At 37.8% G+C, this 15284-nt stretch overlaps 1 protein-coding gene across 3 annotated transcripts in view; it reads right to left on the bottom strand.

The window, feature by feature from the left end:
* The window catches only part of MRPS27 (mitochondrial ribosomal protein S27), an 86561-nt gene that overhangs the window by 68057 nt on the left and 3220 nt on the right, over positions 1-15284 (bottom strand). For all 3 annotated transcript variants that reach the window (XM_013062486.2, XM_004764480.3, XM_045075233.1), the window contains exon 2: positions 10892-10969. In XM_013062486.2, coding sequence (XP_012917940.1) covers positions 10892-10942 — 51 coding nt within the window. In that variant the 5' untranslated portion in view covers positions 10943-10969. The remainder of the gene's footprint in view (positions 1-10891; positions 10970-15284) is intronic.

Raw genomic sequence — 15284 nt, 5'->3', positions numbered from 1 at the left:
AAAAATAGATCAGTATCTCAGCTCAGGTCTCAATCTCAGGGTCGTGAGTTCAACCCCTGATTTGGGCTCCAAGCTGGGTGTGGAGCTTACTTAAAAAAAATAAAAATAAAATATCGATCAATAGGGGCACCTGGGTGGCTCAGTGAGTTAAAGCCTCTGCTTCAGCCCAGGTCATGATCCCAGGGTCCTGGGATGGAGCCCCGCCCGCCCGCATCATGCTCTCTGCTCAGCGGGAAGCCTGCTTCTCCCCCACCCCCACCTGCCTCTGCCTACTTCTGATCTCTGTCTGTCAAATAAATAAATAAAATCTTTAAAAAAAAATTGATCAATAAAGTATCTTTGGAAGGAAGCACAGGGAAGTGTTATCATTGACAGACTCCAGGGAAAGGAATTAGACAGTAGGGACCCAAGGAAAGAAGACAGTTCATTGCTTACATGTTTATTCCTTTTGCATTTTGAACCAGGAAGCTATATTAGCGATTCAAAAATTTAAAGGCTGGAATTTATCAAATGACTTTTACACATTTTCTGAACAAATCAGAGAAGCACTCTGTCTACATTTAATGACTTTTGGACTGAACTATTCCTATTCTGGTTCCTTTAAGGAAAATAGTCACAGAAATATGTGGCATTCCTGAGATTACACTATCTCAGAGTCTAAAAGTCTGAAATACTAAACAACATACTCTCCAAAAGGATTATTTCACACATTCCCATTGCTTCTCAAATTTACAATATGCTCTTTCCCCCTCTCCCTTCCTCTCAGCTCATGACTTTGTGTCTTATTTTCCCAAGTGTAACATATAAGCAATCAAGAGAATTTCATCCTCCTATTATCAGGTTTCCAGGCTACCAGGATCTGTGCACATAGACTCTGCCTTCTATTTTTTTTTTTTTTTTACAAAGGATGAACTTTATTAAACAAACAAAAAATCAAAATGATAAAAATATCCCTTGACTTCATATCTCCTTCCAGCTTCTCCTCTGTTCTGTTCCCCTCAGCAGCAAGAGTTCTTAAAACAGTCCTCCTTAATACAAATACTCAGTCCCTGGGTGATCTCATGAGCTCTCACTCTCCCACAGCTTTAATCATCATCTACGGATTATTTGCTCCTCACGTACAAGCTTACCCTGACTTCTGCCTGTAAGTTCAGACTTGTGCTTCCAACTTCAGAGGGGACATCTCCCTCTGGAAGTCTAATACATATCTAAACATGGCATGTCCTCTTAATTCTCCAACCTCAAACCTGCTTTCCCCCAAGCATTTTCTCTATCAGTAAATGGCCACTACATTTGCTGGTTTATTCAGGTAAAAAAATCTAAGCATTATCCTAAACCCCATTTTTTTTCATTCTATAACCAACTGTCAGCAAATCCTATGGGATCTAGATGAAATATATATTTTTCACCATTAGCACAACTAACCTCCCGCCTCCTGACTAGTCATCTTAACTACTAATTAACTACTACTAACTACTGCCCCCACCCTTACGATCTAACCTTCAAAGAGCAGTTTGAGTAAGCCTTTTAAAAGATAAATCAGATCCTGCCATTTACTTTTCTCAAGCAGCCAACAGCTTGCTATCATACATAGAATAAAATCCAAAATACTTTCTATGATCTACAAATGCCTACATAAGTTAGTCTGTGTGTGTGTGTGTGTGTTTCTGTCTTTTATACTAAAAGTAAAATCCATGAAGGCAAGGGCTTAATTCACTGATGGATTCTCAGTCGCTAGAACAGTTTTTATAAATGGAACTCAATAAATATCTTTAAAAAATTAATAAAAGGCATGGACCTGTACCCCTGGGGCTAATAATACATTATATGTTTATCAAAAATAAAAAATTATTAAATTTAAAAAAATTAAAAAATAAATTATAAATTAATAAAAGGAAGAAAGGAAGGGAAAGAGAGAGGGAGAGAAGGGCGAGAAGAAGGAAGGAGAAAGAAGTAATTGAATTTCCAAGATTCTTATTCCCTGGTAGAAGAAATTTGTGTCAAGTAAAAAGAAGACAAAGGTAGTCAATCTACAAGTATCTGTTGAAGACTTTTTGCTGTGCATTTAACATTTTTTCCTTCTTTCCTTTTCCTGGGGCAAAGCTCTCAATGACTCAGTAGCTACTGTGAGAAAGCAACACTAAATCCTGAAAACCTGATATGATGTAAAAGTGATTACGTTTCATATATGTTTATAAAAGATAAAAAATTTTTAAAAAAAGTGATTACGTTTCTTATGATTATCTTAAATAAACTGACACCAGGTGATTAAAGAATACACACACACAAACACAAAAAGAAGTCCCCAGAACCTATTCATATTAAGGCAAATTAATATTGCAAACAGAATGATATTAAACAGGTCTCATGATACCAAATTTTTATGATAAACACTCGACTGAGTTGGCTTCTGTACTGTGGTAACTCAAGATTCCCTTTTAATCCTTCACACCAAGACATCATCAGTCAAGTGAAATTGGTTGGGAGCTTCAAAAAGGCAACAGCTGCAGAGCCAGTATCAGAGGAATAACATTTGCATATTAGAAGTCAGAGAGGGATCTGCTGCTAGGTATTATATGTGACCAATCACCTTACGTGACAGTGTTGGTGTGATGAATGAGGCAGAAAAACTGCACAGAGCAGGGATGGCCAGGAAAGCTCAGGCAGCTGTGGCCTACAGAGGGCCAGCACCCCAGGCTTCTGGACCATGAGCTTTAACAGTCAAAATCACACTTCACATTTCAGTGAGGGGCCTACAGATGCCCAGGTTTTCTTCAAAGAAATGTGCTGAAGAAGATGCCTTATTGCCTGTCGTTCAGCTCCTCAGGAATATACACTGCAGAGGATGGCTGAGGTCAACAAAAACTATATGGGAAAATAGATCTTCACCTAACAAAACTTAAAGCTGGACAGACAATCTGAAGTATGTCCAGAAAATGAAATGTATACTAGTATAAAATGTTCTTCTTGTCTGAAGAAAACAATACCACTGATGACCTAAGGTCATAGAAGATTTTATTAAGGACCCTATACACTATTCCAAGTATAGGAGTGTAACCATTCACAAAACTGGCTAAGGATCTGAATTGCTTGCAAGACTTGAAAACTTCAGATTCCTAAGTTTCACACATGCAGAGAGCAACTCTGATTCTGCAGGCTTCAGGTGAGATCGGGAAATAAAAACTTTTAAACAGTTTTAAAAGTTTAAAAACTTTTAAACAGTTTTAAAAGTTTAAAAACTTTTAAACAGCCCTAAGAGACCACGATGCACCCCTTGCAGGAACTAGAATGAATTATGTCTGAGAACTACTATGGAGACAACACGAAATAAGTGTTGGAGGTTGCTCATAAGTTCAAAGAGGATATTAAACTGAATTCCATTTCCAGAATCAGGTGAAAAATAAAACACCTAAATAAAATGTTTTTTAAAAGTTCAAGTACATGACTGTGTTTTAGGTGAGAAATTATTAGATGGTTTTGGTTTCTCATGATTTTGGTGTAAATGTGTATTGCTGTTACCCAATCAACACTAACCTTTCTGGGCTTAAGAATATTTGTGCACCTTATCTAATTTATGTAATAAAGAATTAGATACAAGTTATTGTACCCTCTAGAAGTGATCAGAAAACAGTCCAAAGCTATGTTTTTGTTTCCCACATTTAAGAAAAACTATAAGCACATATAACCTATGTATAGAAGCAACAGAAGGAAGTAGGACAAACTAAACTAGGAACCATTCTGAACATAGATATTTAGGTTTCCATGTATCTATTTGTCACCAGAAGCTTTAAAACAAATAGTTCCAATAAAGAAAAAATCTAAAGCCAAGCTTTACATACATATACACTAAGAAAATGAGGATGATGTGCACAACTCAGACCCATCTCTAGAACTGCCAGGAGATGATAAATGTGAAGCCTAATAAATAAATAGATGTCAGATATAGATGCAAATATGGAACTGACAAAGTTAGAAAGGCAGGTTTCAGAAAATGTGTTGAGCTTCAAGAGCAAAATTTGAAAAATCACTGCAACAAGCCAAAGACCTCCCAGCTGAAATGACACAGCAAAACTAAACCTCAGCTAATGGGAGAAATGCCTGTAAGAGATGACCACAGAGCTTAGTTTCAACCTGAATTCAAATGTGTCAATGGTGTAATTTTCTTTGAATTTGGAAAGGGAGGTCTTAAAACAAAAACCAAAACCAAAAGGTGTCCTTGACTTTATAATTACTTATAATATGAAAAATTAGAAACAAAATATTTAACTCAGTAAGGCTCAGAAATCCAATTCAGCTCATCACCAGGGCCCTTACCCCTAGCAAGATGACCCAGCAAGCAAGAGAACTTCCTCTGATGGAATGCAGGCAGCTTCCTCATCAGGCCTGCCCTCCTACTGACACTGTACTCAGTTCCCCAAAATGGTTTTCTCCTCAGCCCTCTTCACTGTGGGCCCTAGTCTGTAATTAAAAAGCTGCTAACTGGCTAATGCTGTTAACTTGCACCCTCTACCTTCTCAACAGATGTGCATGGTTAGTGGAGGAATTTGGACACAATGCTTTAATTTAGTGTTTATTTTAAACAAAGGGAAACCCAGTACAGAAACAGTGTAAAACAGCAATCTTCTGACTTGAGTTGGAAAGCCCAAGAATCCTAGGGATCTATAAAAAGTCCAGTTGGAGAACTAAGGCCCTTTCAATAAAAACATCAACTGTAATGGATTAAAATATGTGCAATGCTTAACTCCAGGAGTTCATAACGTTATTTAAAAAAATATATCCTCATTGATCATTTTTGGAGGATGGTAGGAGGATGGAAGGATGGTAGGATTTTCTTGGAAGCTGCCTCTTCATAAAAACTGTATCTTAGGATAACTGCTGATGAAAAAAATTCTTATAAAAAATTTCTCAGTAATAAATGAGTAAGAAATGATAGAATTAAAATAGTAACATTTTGCAGCTCCTAATGAAATAACAAGTATATAAGCAATGATCATGAATGGCCTTTCATATTACAGAGGGATAACCAAATGCTGTGTATCTCCTGATAAAAGTAAACAATACTTCCTATGAAGTATTCATGCCAAAAGAAAAACAAAAAAAGAAACCCTGAATCTGATCAAGTCTCCTACTCTAACTGCCAGCTTTACAGGGCATATGGAAGATAGAGGAACATGTAAACACTACCATAAGGATGAAAATAGCAAATCTAGGATGGAGGAAACTCTCAGACAAAAGAACTGTTTTCCTCAACAAATAAATTGCAAGAGAAGAGAAAGAGAAACTTACAGATTAAAAAATAATTAAGAGACGTCCCAACACCTTACAACGTATGACTCTTATCTAGGTCCCATTTCAAGAAACTATAAATTAAAAACAAACAACAACTTATAAGACAACTGGGGAAATTTAAACATTGATGGCATATTTAATGATGTTAAGGAATGACTAATTTTAAAAAATAAGAATGGTATTATGTTTTTTTAAAAAGCCTATCTTTTAAAGGTAATGTGAAAATACACATAAAATGATCTGCTAACAAAGATGCCAGGTGATGGAAAAGAGGATTGATGAAATAAAACTAGCAAGGAAGTGGTAATTGTTGGAGTCAGGTGACAGTACACAGGAGGATTCATTACACTATTCTCTCTACTTTTGTATGTTTCTATAAAAAATATTTTAACAGAGGTAAGAGAAGGGGACAATAAATGAATTGCACTGTATGGACCTTATATGCATCCTGATTCAACCAAACCATTAAAAAGATTTAGAAGAGTATCCAGGTAATTTGAATACTGTATCTTTCATATGTAAATAATTACTAAAATTTTAAGTATGATAATGGTATTAAAAATACCCTTGCCTTTGAGACATATAGGTTAAAACATTTACATGTGAAATTACATCCTATCTGGGATTTGCCTCAAAATAAACCAGAGGGTCCTGATGGGGAGTAGAATTAGAGATGAAGTAAAATTAGCCATGATCTGGTAACTGTTGAAGCCAGATGATGGGTATGGGTAATTCCACATTTCAATCACTCTACTTTTGTATGCTTGTATTTTCCATTATAAAACTTTTTTTTTTTTTAATTTTACCCATGATGTTAGAAGTCCAAATAATAATTCCTACCTTTACGGAGGAAATGAGAGCCACAATAAGGGCTTCTTGAGTGGGAGGATTCTTACATTTCTTACACTAGTTCGCTTGGCTCATTGATTTATACATTATGGTTTATGCACGTTTCTGTATACATTATTCTGCAACCAAAATGTGTATCTTAAAAAGAAATCCACTGTTCAGTCCAAGGGAAGACACTATGGTAGGAATGAAGGTTCTACAGCAATCACTGAGAAAGCTGTTTTTCAGCACAAAGGCAATGCCCCTAAGTGTCAGAAAACAGCCTCAGTTTCCTCATCCTTAAGGGGAAATAGCAGCAGCTTCCTTAGCTTGCTGTTTTGAGCATTAAATGGGATGCAACCTAGAAAGTGCTTACAAAAGAACCAACAAGGAATGAAGGTTGCCTTTGATTCTTATGTCAGAGGACCTGCCCTGCATTCATGGCCTGCCTGATCCCTAAAATGCAGTGTAGGTACTAAACAGCACTCCTGGTTTTAATTAAAGAGCTCCGTAGCAATAAATTACTCTCATACTGGGAGCTGGACAGATCCCTATTAGCCCGCCCCCAAGGCTCTTAATGGAAAACCACTGAGACCGAACAGAGGCACCAGAGCCTTACACCCATCAAAGAAAATACCGAACATCGCCTCCCCTCCGCCCCCAACCTCCGGGGCAAGTACTCCACGCGGAGGCGAAATCAGTTAAGCAGATGGAAGCTTAAACCCCACACCCACACCCAGGCATCTTCCCTCTTCAGCCCCGCTCCACTCCACCCCACGCCCTCCAATGGAGACGCGCGGAGTAAAAGCCCCATATCGCAGCTTCTCCTCCTTCCAATCAGCGAGCTCGCACCAGGTCGCAGCGCCCAATCACAGCACTCCACATGCTAAAGGCAGCACCCTGCGCAAGCGCGTACGGGGGCGGCTTCCGGAAAGGTCCGCACCCAAACGCCAGGTTCCAAAGGCTGCGCAGCGGTCCCGGCAGAGGCGGCGCTGCCACCTACTGCACGATCAACGGGATGCAGCCCCGGGCTCGGTGACTGAATTCTCGGGACACAAATCTCAACCCACTCAAGGGTTAGGGAGTACATACAGTAATATCACACAGGCGCGAAAGTTTTAATTACATTTTGTTACACAGCAGAAAAAAAAAAAAAACTGTTTCAAAGAGCCTCTTTTTTCCCCCAAGCAGTTTGAGTTTCAAAACCTTACTCATACCCTAATGTTTTATAGAGGTAGAATCAAGGGGCCTAGAAATTCGTTCATTCCACATTTCTGGAGCACCTGTTCTATGGCAGGGTATTAAGTGAAGCAGGCATTATCGTTATCCCTAATTTATGGCTACAGGAACAAGGTTAAATGATATAGCTCTGAAAGCTGGCTGAGCTAGGGCTCACATCGATCTCTGCCTCCCAAAAGGGCCGACTTTTCACATTAAATGGCGCAACGATGGTATAAAGTGCTGGGAGAATACAGGGTGAGGAAAAAAGCCAATTCTGCCTGGATAGCGATTCAAGATGTACAGAGAGTATTCAAGGACAGTAGTCATCAGTAAAAGGTAGTTGTTACTGCTTTTCCAAGTATACCAATCTTAACAGACAGTTATCTACATTTGATATTTATTTACTGCAGACATACTATACTCATTCTTTGGCAAACAGCTTCTGCTTATTCAGGAATCTATGTAAAAGTTCCCATAAATTTGTCCCCTAATAACAAAGAGCTGACTATATCCTATACCAAGGCACCAAATACAACAGTCTTTTCTAATCTTCCCTTCATGCCTAGGAAAGTTTTAACAATAGCTTTCCCAAAATTCTTCATTTTCTTCTCTGCACTTCCACAGCACTACTCTTACAGTTCGTGAATGGCATATCAGAACAAGCTGTTATTGGTTTCATCATTGGACCGGTGGTTCCTAAAAGGAACCCCAGAGGGCAATTGAAATATGGGGGTGTTTTCTATCACAATGACTGCAGGGAGTACTGCATGAGCAGAAGATAGGAAAATTAGATAACCTGCAATGCAGAGTCTGTCCAACACGTCAAACATTGGCCCTGTTGGGAGCCAGACTTTTCGTATAGAAAGCTGATATAACTATGGCCTAGGGAAGGTAAGGAAGAACTCTGTAGGGATGAACTCATTATTTGTAAAATATGTTCACATAAGCTTATGTGCACATATGTGCATATATGTTTATGTGGCTATGTATATATATATTTTACCTAGTTCTAGTCACTGAATAGCCCAAGAAGCAAAAACTGCACGGTAGCAAGAGCACAACTAGTGAATAGATCTTGGTTTCTAATACCATTCCTTAGGAAAAGGAACCAGGACTCTTTGGAGAAATACTTAATGCCAGGGCTGGAGCAGGAAAGGTACAAGATGAGTCAGGTTGAAAGGACTTCTACCACCCAACACTGGAACAATTTGACCACCCAAATAACAAGGATGGTAATGAATCATTAAAAGAAAAAGAGGAATTCACAATACCCAAGACCATACTGATAGTAAACACAGAAAGAAATGGGAGGGAATGGAACGCTTATTTACATTATAATACTGAGTACTAGTTACTAAATGTGGAGGTATTAACAAATTGGAAAACCATCATTTTGCAACCACCATAGTAAGGATTGATTCAAGCAAGAAGCTAAATGGATACTAAACTTAGGGGGAAACTTTTGATGAGCAGCAGGACACTGGCATGATATTCTCCATTGTGACTAATGGAGAAAAACTGTAACCCTCCAGGGTAAAAATCACACACACTTGACTGGGTTATCAAAGTTAACTTTACCAGTGAGGGCAGATGGACATCAGGTGTCTCCAGATGAGAAGACATCCTGAGAAGGACACAACATTACTGATAATATTTTGCCCAGAGGACCGTTTCTTGAATCTAATTAAGAAGAAATACAAGACAAATCCCCAAAGAGGAATATTCTATTAAAAAAAGAGACTGGTTTCTTAAAAAATATCAGGTAGTATACACCAAAGCACTCAGCTTAATGGGCTATAAGCTACGTAACAAACTCTCAAATGGTTTAAAAAAAAAAAAATGTGCGTGTAGAGAATGAGAAAGCAAAAACAAAAGGGTCAAAATAATGACAAATGGTGAATCTGGGCAAAGAGTATATAGATGCTCTTTGTGTTACTCTTACAAGTTTTTGTAAGTTTAAAACTATTTACAAATAAAAAGTTAAAATATCTGCCCCACATACCATGGCATCTACGACAGGGCAGGCATTAACACACACACACACAAAAAATCAACCTATTGATAATGGACAGAACTGATTCCATTTTACATAAAAACAAAGGCAAAGTACTTTTTCGGGTGAAATCTGAAAAATAAGCTGAATCTTCCATAGATGCAACTACCATGTAAACTGAAGAGGGTAATTAGATATGTTCAAAACTTTCATATTGAGAGTGTTCACCATTTTGTGAATAAAATTGTGTCCCACACGATAATGTCACTCCAGACATTGGACTTAACCAGCATACCACATCTGTAGCCATCCGCATTTCTTTCTACTCACAGTGATTCTACATTTCAGTGCAAGTATGTAGTTACTTACCTTCAGATTCTCCACAGCTCTGCTTTGCTTATTAGCCCCTGCCTACATAGCCATTCCAGGATGTACAAACCAATTTTGCTCTTGCAATAACATCATTAGAGGAGAAAATGGTAAGTTCTTTGAAACCCCTCTCCAGCCCAAGCTAGCCATTATAGACAGCTACAAAAGAATGTCTCTCTCCTCCCTCCCCACCACTTATTAGAAGAATCCATAAACACAGGGGTACTTTATTCTTTAATATAAGCCCAAAAAAAGCAGAGAAAGAAATCTAGGGGAGAATATTAGATCAGCACTGGAATTGATCAAAAAATTACATCAGTCCCATAAAACCATCGCCAATCGTCTGACTTTATCTACGTCCTCATGATGTTACATATAATGTATATTACATATTTACAAAGTGCTCATGGTATCAGTGACTTCTTTTAGAGATTTCATTTATTTAGAGACAGAGAGAGGATATGAGGGGTAGGGAAAGGGAAAGAGAATCTAAAGCAGACTCCATGCTGAGTGTGGAGCCAGATGTGAGGATTGATCTCACAACCCTGAGATCATGACCTTAACTGAAACCAAGGGTTAGAGTCAACACTTCACTGACTGAGCCACCCAGGCGCCTGTAGGCCTTGTTACTGTAGAAAAGAAAGGCTGCTATCTGTGTAATATGACCTAGAGAACAAGGAAAGGGAAATAAAATTAGAAGCCTACTGCCTGGGAAGATGTTTGCCAACTATTTTCCCTAAATGGTTTATATGAGATTATAACACTGCTTTCAAATCTATCACCTGGTAATAAAATAGAAAAGAGTCAGAAAGAGCTCTAAAGACCACAAGTTACGAAATGACAATAAAAAAGGATGAAAATGTAAAATGTATCTTTCTCTGCAGATAATATAAAACAAGAGACAGCCTGCTTGGTAATTAACTATATGACTAAAATGGACAAAAAACAAGAAAGAAGAGAACTGTTCACCTAATTTAGGGACTAATTTAGGGAGACTAATCAAGGCAAAAATGAAATAGAAATTTGCAAGACAGCAAAAATGATTTTGCCACATGCAAAATAACAGTCTAATTCTTTTTAAGCCTCAATGGGGTCATCATAAAAGCATCACTTCATAAATATAGCATACGAACATAATGGTAAACATAGAGTGACTGACATGACATATCTAACAGCCCAATAGGTACGTACCGAGGTGACAATGTTCTTTTTCTCTTGCTTCCCACTTGTGACTGTCCACATAAGCTGCAGAAAGCAAGCCTCTTTCACCTGAGGAAAAAGTTAGTAATTAACAGGTGCGGCTCCACAACAGGTTCAGTTTATATTTTATTAACCATAGTTTGTCATATTTTCAATGTACTAGTTATATAAAGATTCTAGTATGATACTCTAACCAATATCTCAGAGTTCATAAATCAGTTCATGGCAACATGCATTCCACTTCTAACAAGCAGAAAATACAGAAAAACTGGAAATTTCTACAATAATGTTATGGGTAAGAATGCTGATAATTTGTCCCTATAACTTTAGAACTAGAAGCCATTTGTTGTCCCTAAATTATAGCCTAAGTGAGCCCTAGAACTTCTTCGTAGAACCCAAATACTTACTAAACTGTTGATTAACTCATTAATCAAATGCTTTATAATCATTAGTTATTCCTAAAAACATTTCCATCTGACTTGGATCAGCATATTTATCCTTACTTCACATAAAGCAAGGGTATCTTACCCTTGTGGTATATAAGAGAAACCAAGCAAGCCAGAGTTAAGGTAACTCATTAGATGGCATAGCTGTATTCCCAGCACCCGGCACAAGGACTGGTATATGGCAACGCTTGACAAACATGAGCTCAAGAAACGAATGAGAAAAAATGAGCAGCAACTTAATTAACCCAAACTACCACCTTTTGTGTTTCAAAAGACACCATTAAGAAAGTTAAAGGACAACTCACAGAATGGAGGAAATATTTGCAAATTACTTACCTGATAAAGGGACTTATACCCAGAATATGTAAATGGCTCTTACAAATCAAAATTTAAAAAGAAAACCCACTGAAAACTGGGCAAAGAATAGACATTTCTTAAAAACAAACAAAAAAGCGCACATAAATTCCCAACAAGTACATGGGAAGATGTTTAATATGATATGCCATTATGGAAATACACTGAAATACAACTTGACACTCACTAGAATGACTATAATTAGAAAGAAAATAACAGCTATTGATAAGGATATAGAGAAAACTGGAACCCTCATATATTGTAGGTGACAATGTAAAATGGTGCAGCCACTCTGGAAAAGTTTGGCAGCTCCTCAAAATGTTAATGATATGGGAAACAAAGACAAAAGAAAAATTATTAAATTTCCTTTCTACCTATAGCCCACTGACAGACAAGTCCTTAAAACAGACAGAGTCACATTTTCCTAAGGACTCAACTGCCTTTATGTTGATACTTGGCCAAGGGCAACAGGCAATCTTAGCCCAACCCCCAAGCTCCTGTAGTCTACTTTCACATATAAAAAATTCCTTTGGGAAACTTCCTTTATCTCTACCCCTCAGGATACATGTTGGCAGTTATCCCCCAAGTATATGAACCATTGATATACATCTGAAGGATCTCACAAACTGAGTTTTTACTACACAGTAATAAATGACCTTTCCTAACAACAGCTAGCCCCCTCAGGATCCTGGCTTGCCCAACTTGAAAGTACATAATGGGACACTCCTCAAGACCCCAGTGCAGCTCTTTCTGCCCTCTAGTCCTTGTACTTTAATAAAACCACCTTCCTGCACCAAAGATGTCTCAAGAATTTGGTCTCGGCCTTCGACTTGGAACCCTAACGTCTTTCCTACATCATTAACATGCAGTTACCATGCAACCCAACAATCTCACTCCTAGGTATATATCCAGGAAAAATAAAATCAAGTATGCAAACAAAAATTTCTATAGCAATATTTATAATAGCCCCAAAGTGAAAATAATGCAAATATCCAACAACTAATAAAAAGATAAACAAAATGTGATAAATCCTTAAACAGAATATTATTTGGCAATAAAAAGAAATGAAGTACTGATACAGGCTACAAATGGATGGACCTTGAAAACTTTGTTAACTGAAAAAGAAGCCAGTCACAAAAGGCCATGTATTACATAACTCCATTTATATGAAATGTCCATAATAGGCAAATCCGTAGAAACAGCAGATTGGTGGTTGCCTAGAACTGGAGAGGAGGTAGTCAGGAAAGCTTGTAGGAAAATGGGGAGTGACTACTAATGACTGACTACAAGGGGTTTTCTGAAGTGATAAAAATGTGCTAAGGTGATGATTGTACAACACTGTGGGTATATATATATTTAAAAAAAAAAAAGAACCATGGCATTGAATTATTGAAAGGGGTGAATTGTAATGATATGTGAGTTGTATCTCAATAAAGCTATTTACAAGGGAAAAAAAAGGAAGGAAGGAATTGCAGGTAATATCTCAAGGTCACACAAAGTTCATAACGCGACTTTATGAAGTCATAACGCAACTTTAATAAGGTAACTGTGGAAGTTACCTTATCACCTTAATTAAAGGGAGTTATCCTCCCTTACCATAATTACAGGTCAAAACTTTACTAGAATAATATGTTAAATTTGAGGTCTAGAGCTTAAACAATGATGCAGTAATATGAAAAAGCTTCCAAAGACTGCCTCAAAGAGGACCTAAGATATTTTTAAAGAAATAATAACTATTAAAAAGTGCCTACACTTCAAGTGGATTATTAAAAAATATTAGATGCTTGGCATAGTACATTTTCATAGAAACATTTTTCATATTTTTTCCAAGCACACATTTTTCATAGAAATGATGTTATAAATTGTTAGTTACACTCCTAGATTTGCCAAGAACGATGAATAAAATCCAATGTCATTAGCTGTGTAGCTGCACAAGTCAGGAGTGGGAGACCTGAGATTTGGTCTGAATTTTACCAGCTGGTGGAAAACTAGAGATCTTGCAGTTACAAACGAAGGAGCTGACCTTGGTGACTGTTAAGGTCCCTGCATGGTCTTACACAGAAGCAAAAGAAAAAATTCAGCTAACCCATTCATAATTTATAGCAGCATTTCTTTACAAACTGAATTCCAATTTCTAAAACCAGGAAGCTGTCTCCTTTCTGTGGAAACAAAAGCAGCTCTTCTGTATATGAGCTCAAGCTAAGGACTATTAAGCTATATAAATCTCAGGATACCAGTGACTTATTCTCTATTATTATTATTATAATTTCTTACTTATTCTCTGTTTCTTCTTCTAGCACTTGCCTCTAGCATAAGAAATCACCCTTTCATATTCTGGAGTCAAAAAAGACAACTATGAATGTAAATGTTCAAAGAGTTTCTAATGGGAAGACAAAAAAGCAGGGAAGGTAAAGGTGGGGAAAGACAGGAGTCCAAGAATGCCCTTTGTGTACAGTTGATCAAGGGGGTCACAACTGAAAACAAACAAGGACCAGTTAATCTATAAAAGGCAAACTCAGCAACCCTTATATACGTAAACCTTTAAATGTTTGCTTTATAAGAAAGTAACCAATAATCATTTTCCATTTCCACTGAGTATAGAGCAAAAGGATATGGATTCAAGGATGAAGAATTTATATCTGGCAAATGGAAAATTTTCCTAGACCAAAAGAAACTGATGATAAATATAGGAATGAATGGCCAACTCTAGTAGGCAGAATAATGACCCTCCAAAAGATGTCCATGTCTTTTTTTTTTTTTTTTTAGATTTTATATATTTATTTGACAGATCACAGGTAGGCAGAGAGGCACTCAGAGAGAGAGGGGTAAGCAGGTTCCCTGCTGAGCAGAGATTCCCAACATGGGGCTTGATCCCAGGATGCTGGGATCATGCCACAAGCCGAAGGCAGAGGCTTTAATCCACTGAGCCACCCAGGCGGCCTAAGATGTCCACATCTTAATTTCCACAGCCTGTGAATGTTAGGAAACACAGCTCAAGGGTACTGAGGTTAAGATCACCAAATCAATCAGTGTTAAAATGAGGCGATTGTACTGGGTTATCCAGGTGAGTCAAATCTAATCACAAGGTCTTTATAAGTGAAAAGGGGGGAAGGCAGGTACTACTGCTGAAGGATTATTGGAAGGCAGTCAGGCAGGGACAACCCCCTCCCCCCCAAGAGGAAACCACCCTTAAAAGGATTTTACATCACTCTGGAAGGAGGCCTCCACCCTTTCCCATAAGATAGATACGTGACCTAAAAATCTGCTTGGATGACAGGTACAGGGAGAATTAATCAGATTGAAACAGCCCACCAAGAAGCCCATAAAGAACTCCTGTGGCAACCCCTTTGGGAACTTGTACTATGACTTTGTTATTGCTCAATAATAATTGCTCAATTATTATTGAGCAATAACTCAATTGATGCCCACCATTCTGTCTGGTCTAACTCTTCATTCTTTGAAATGGCATGACCAAGAACTGCAGGCTCCAACAGAGAAAACAAATCCTGCAACACTATGATGTGTGAAGGACGAAGTGATATAAGGCCTTGACTTGCTCATGTTCAAGATGTTTAAAAAAAGGG

The sequence above is a fragment of the Mustela putorius genome, unplaced genomic scaffold, assembly GCF_011764305.1.
Source record: "Mustela putorius furo isolate JIRA1106 unplaced genomic scaffold, ASM1176430v1.1 tig00000145_pilon_pilon_pilon, whole genome shotgun sequence".
Classification (NCBI taxonomy): Eukaryota; Metazoa; Chordata; class Mammalia; order Carnivora; family Mustelidae; genus Mustela; species Mustela putorius.
The sequence above is the reverse complement of the archived record's forward strand: the minus strand, read 5'-3'. Positions and strand labels throughout refer to the sequence as shown.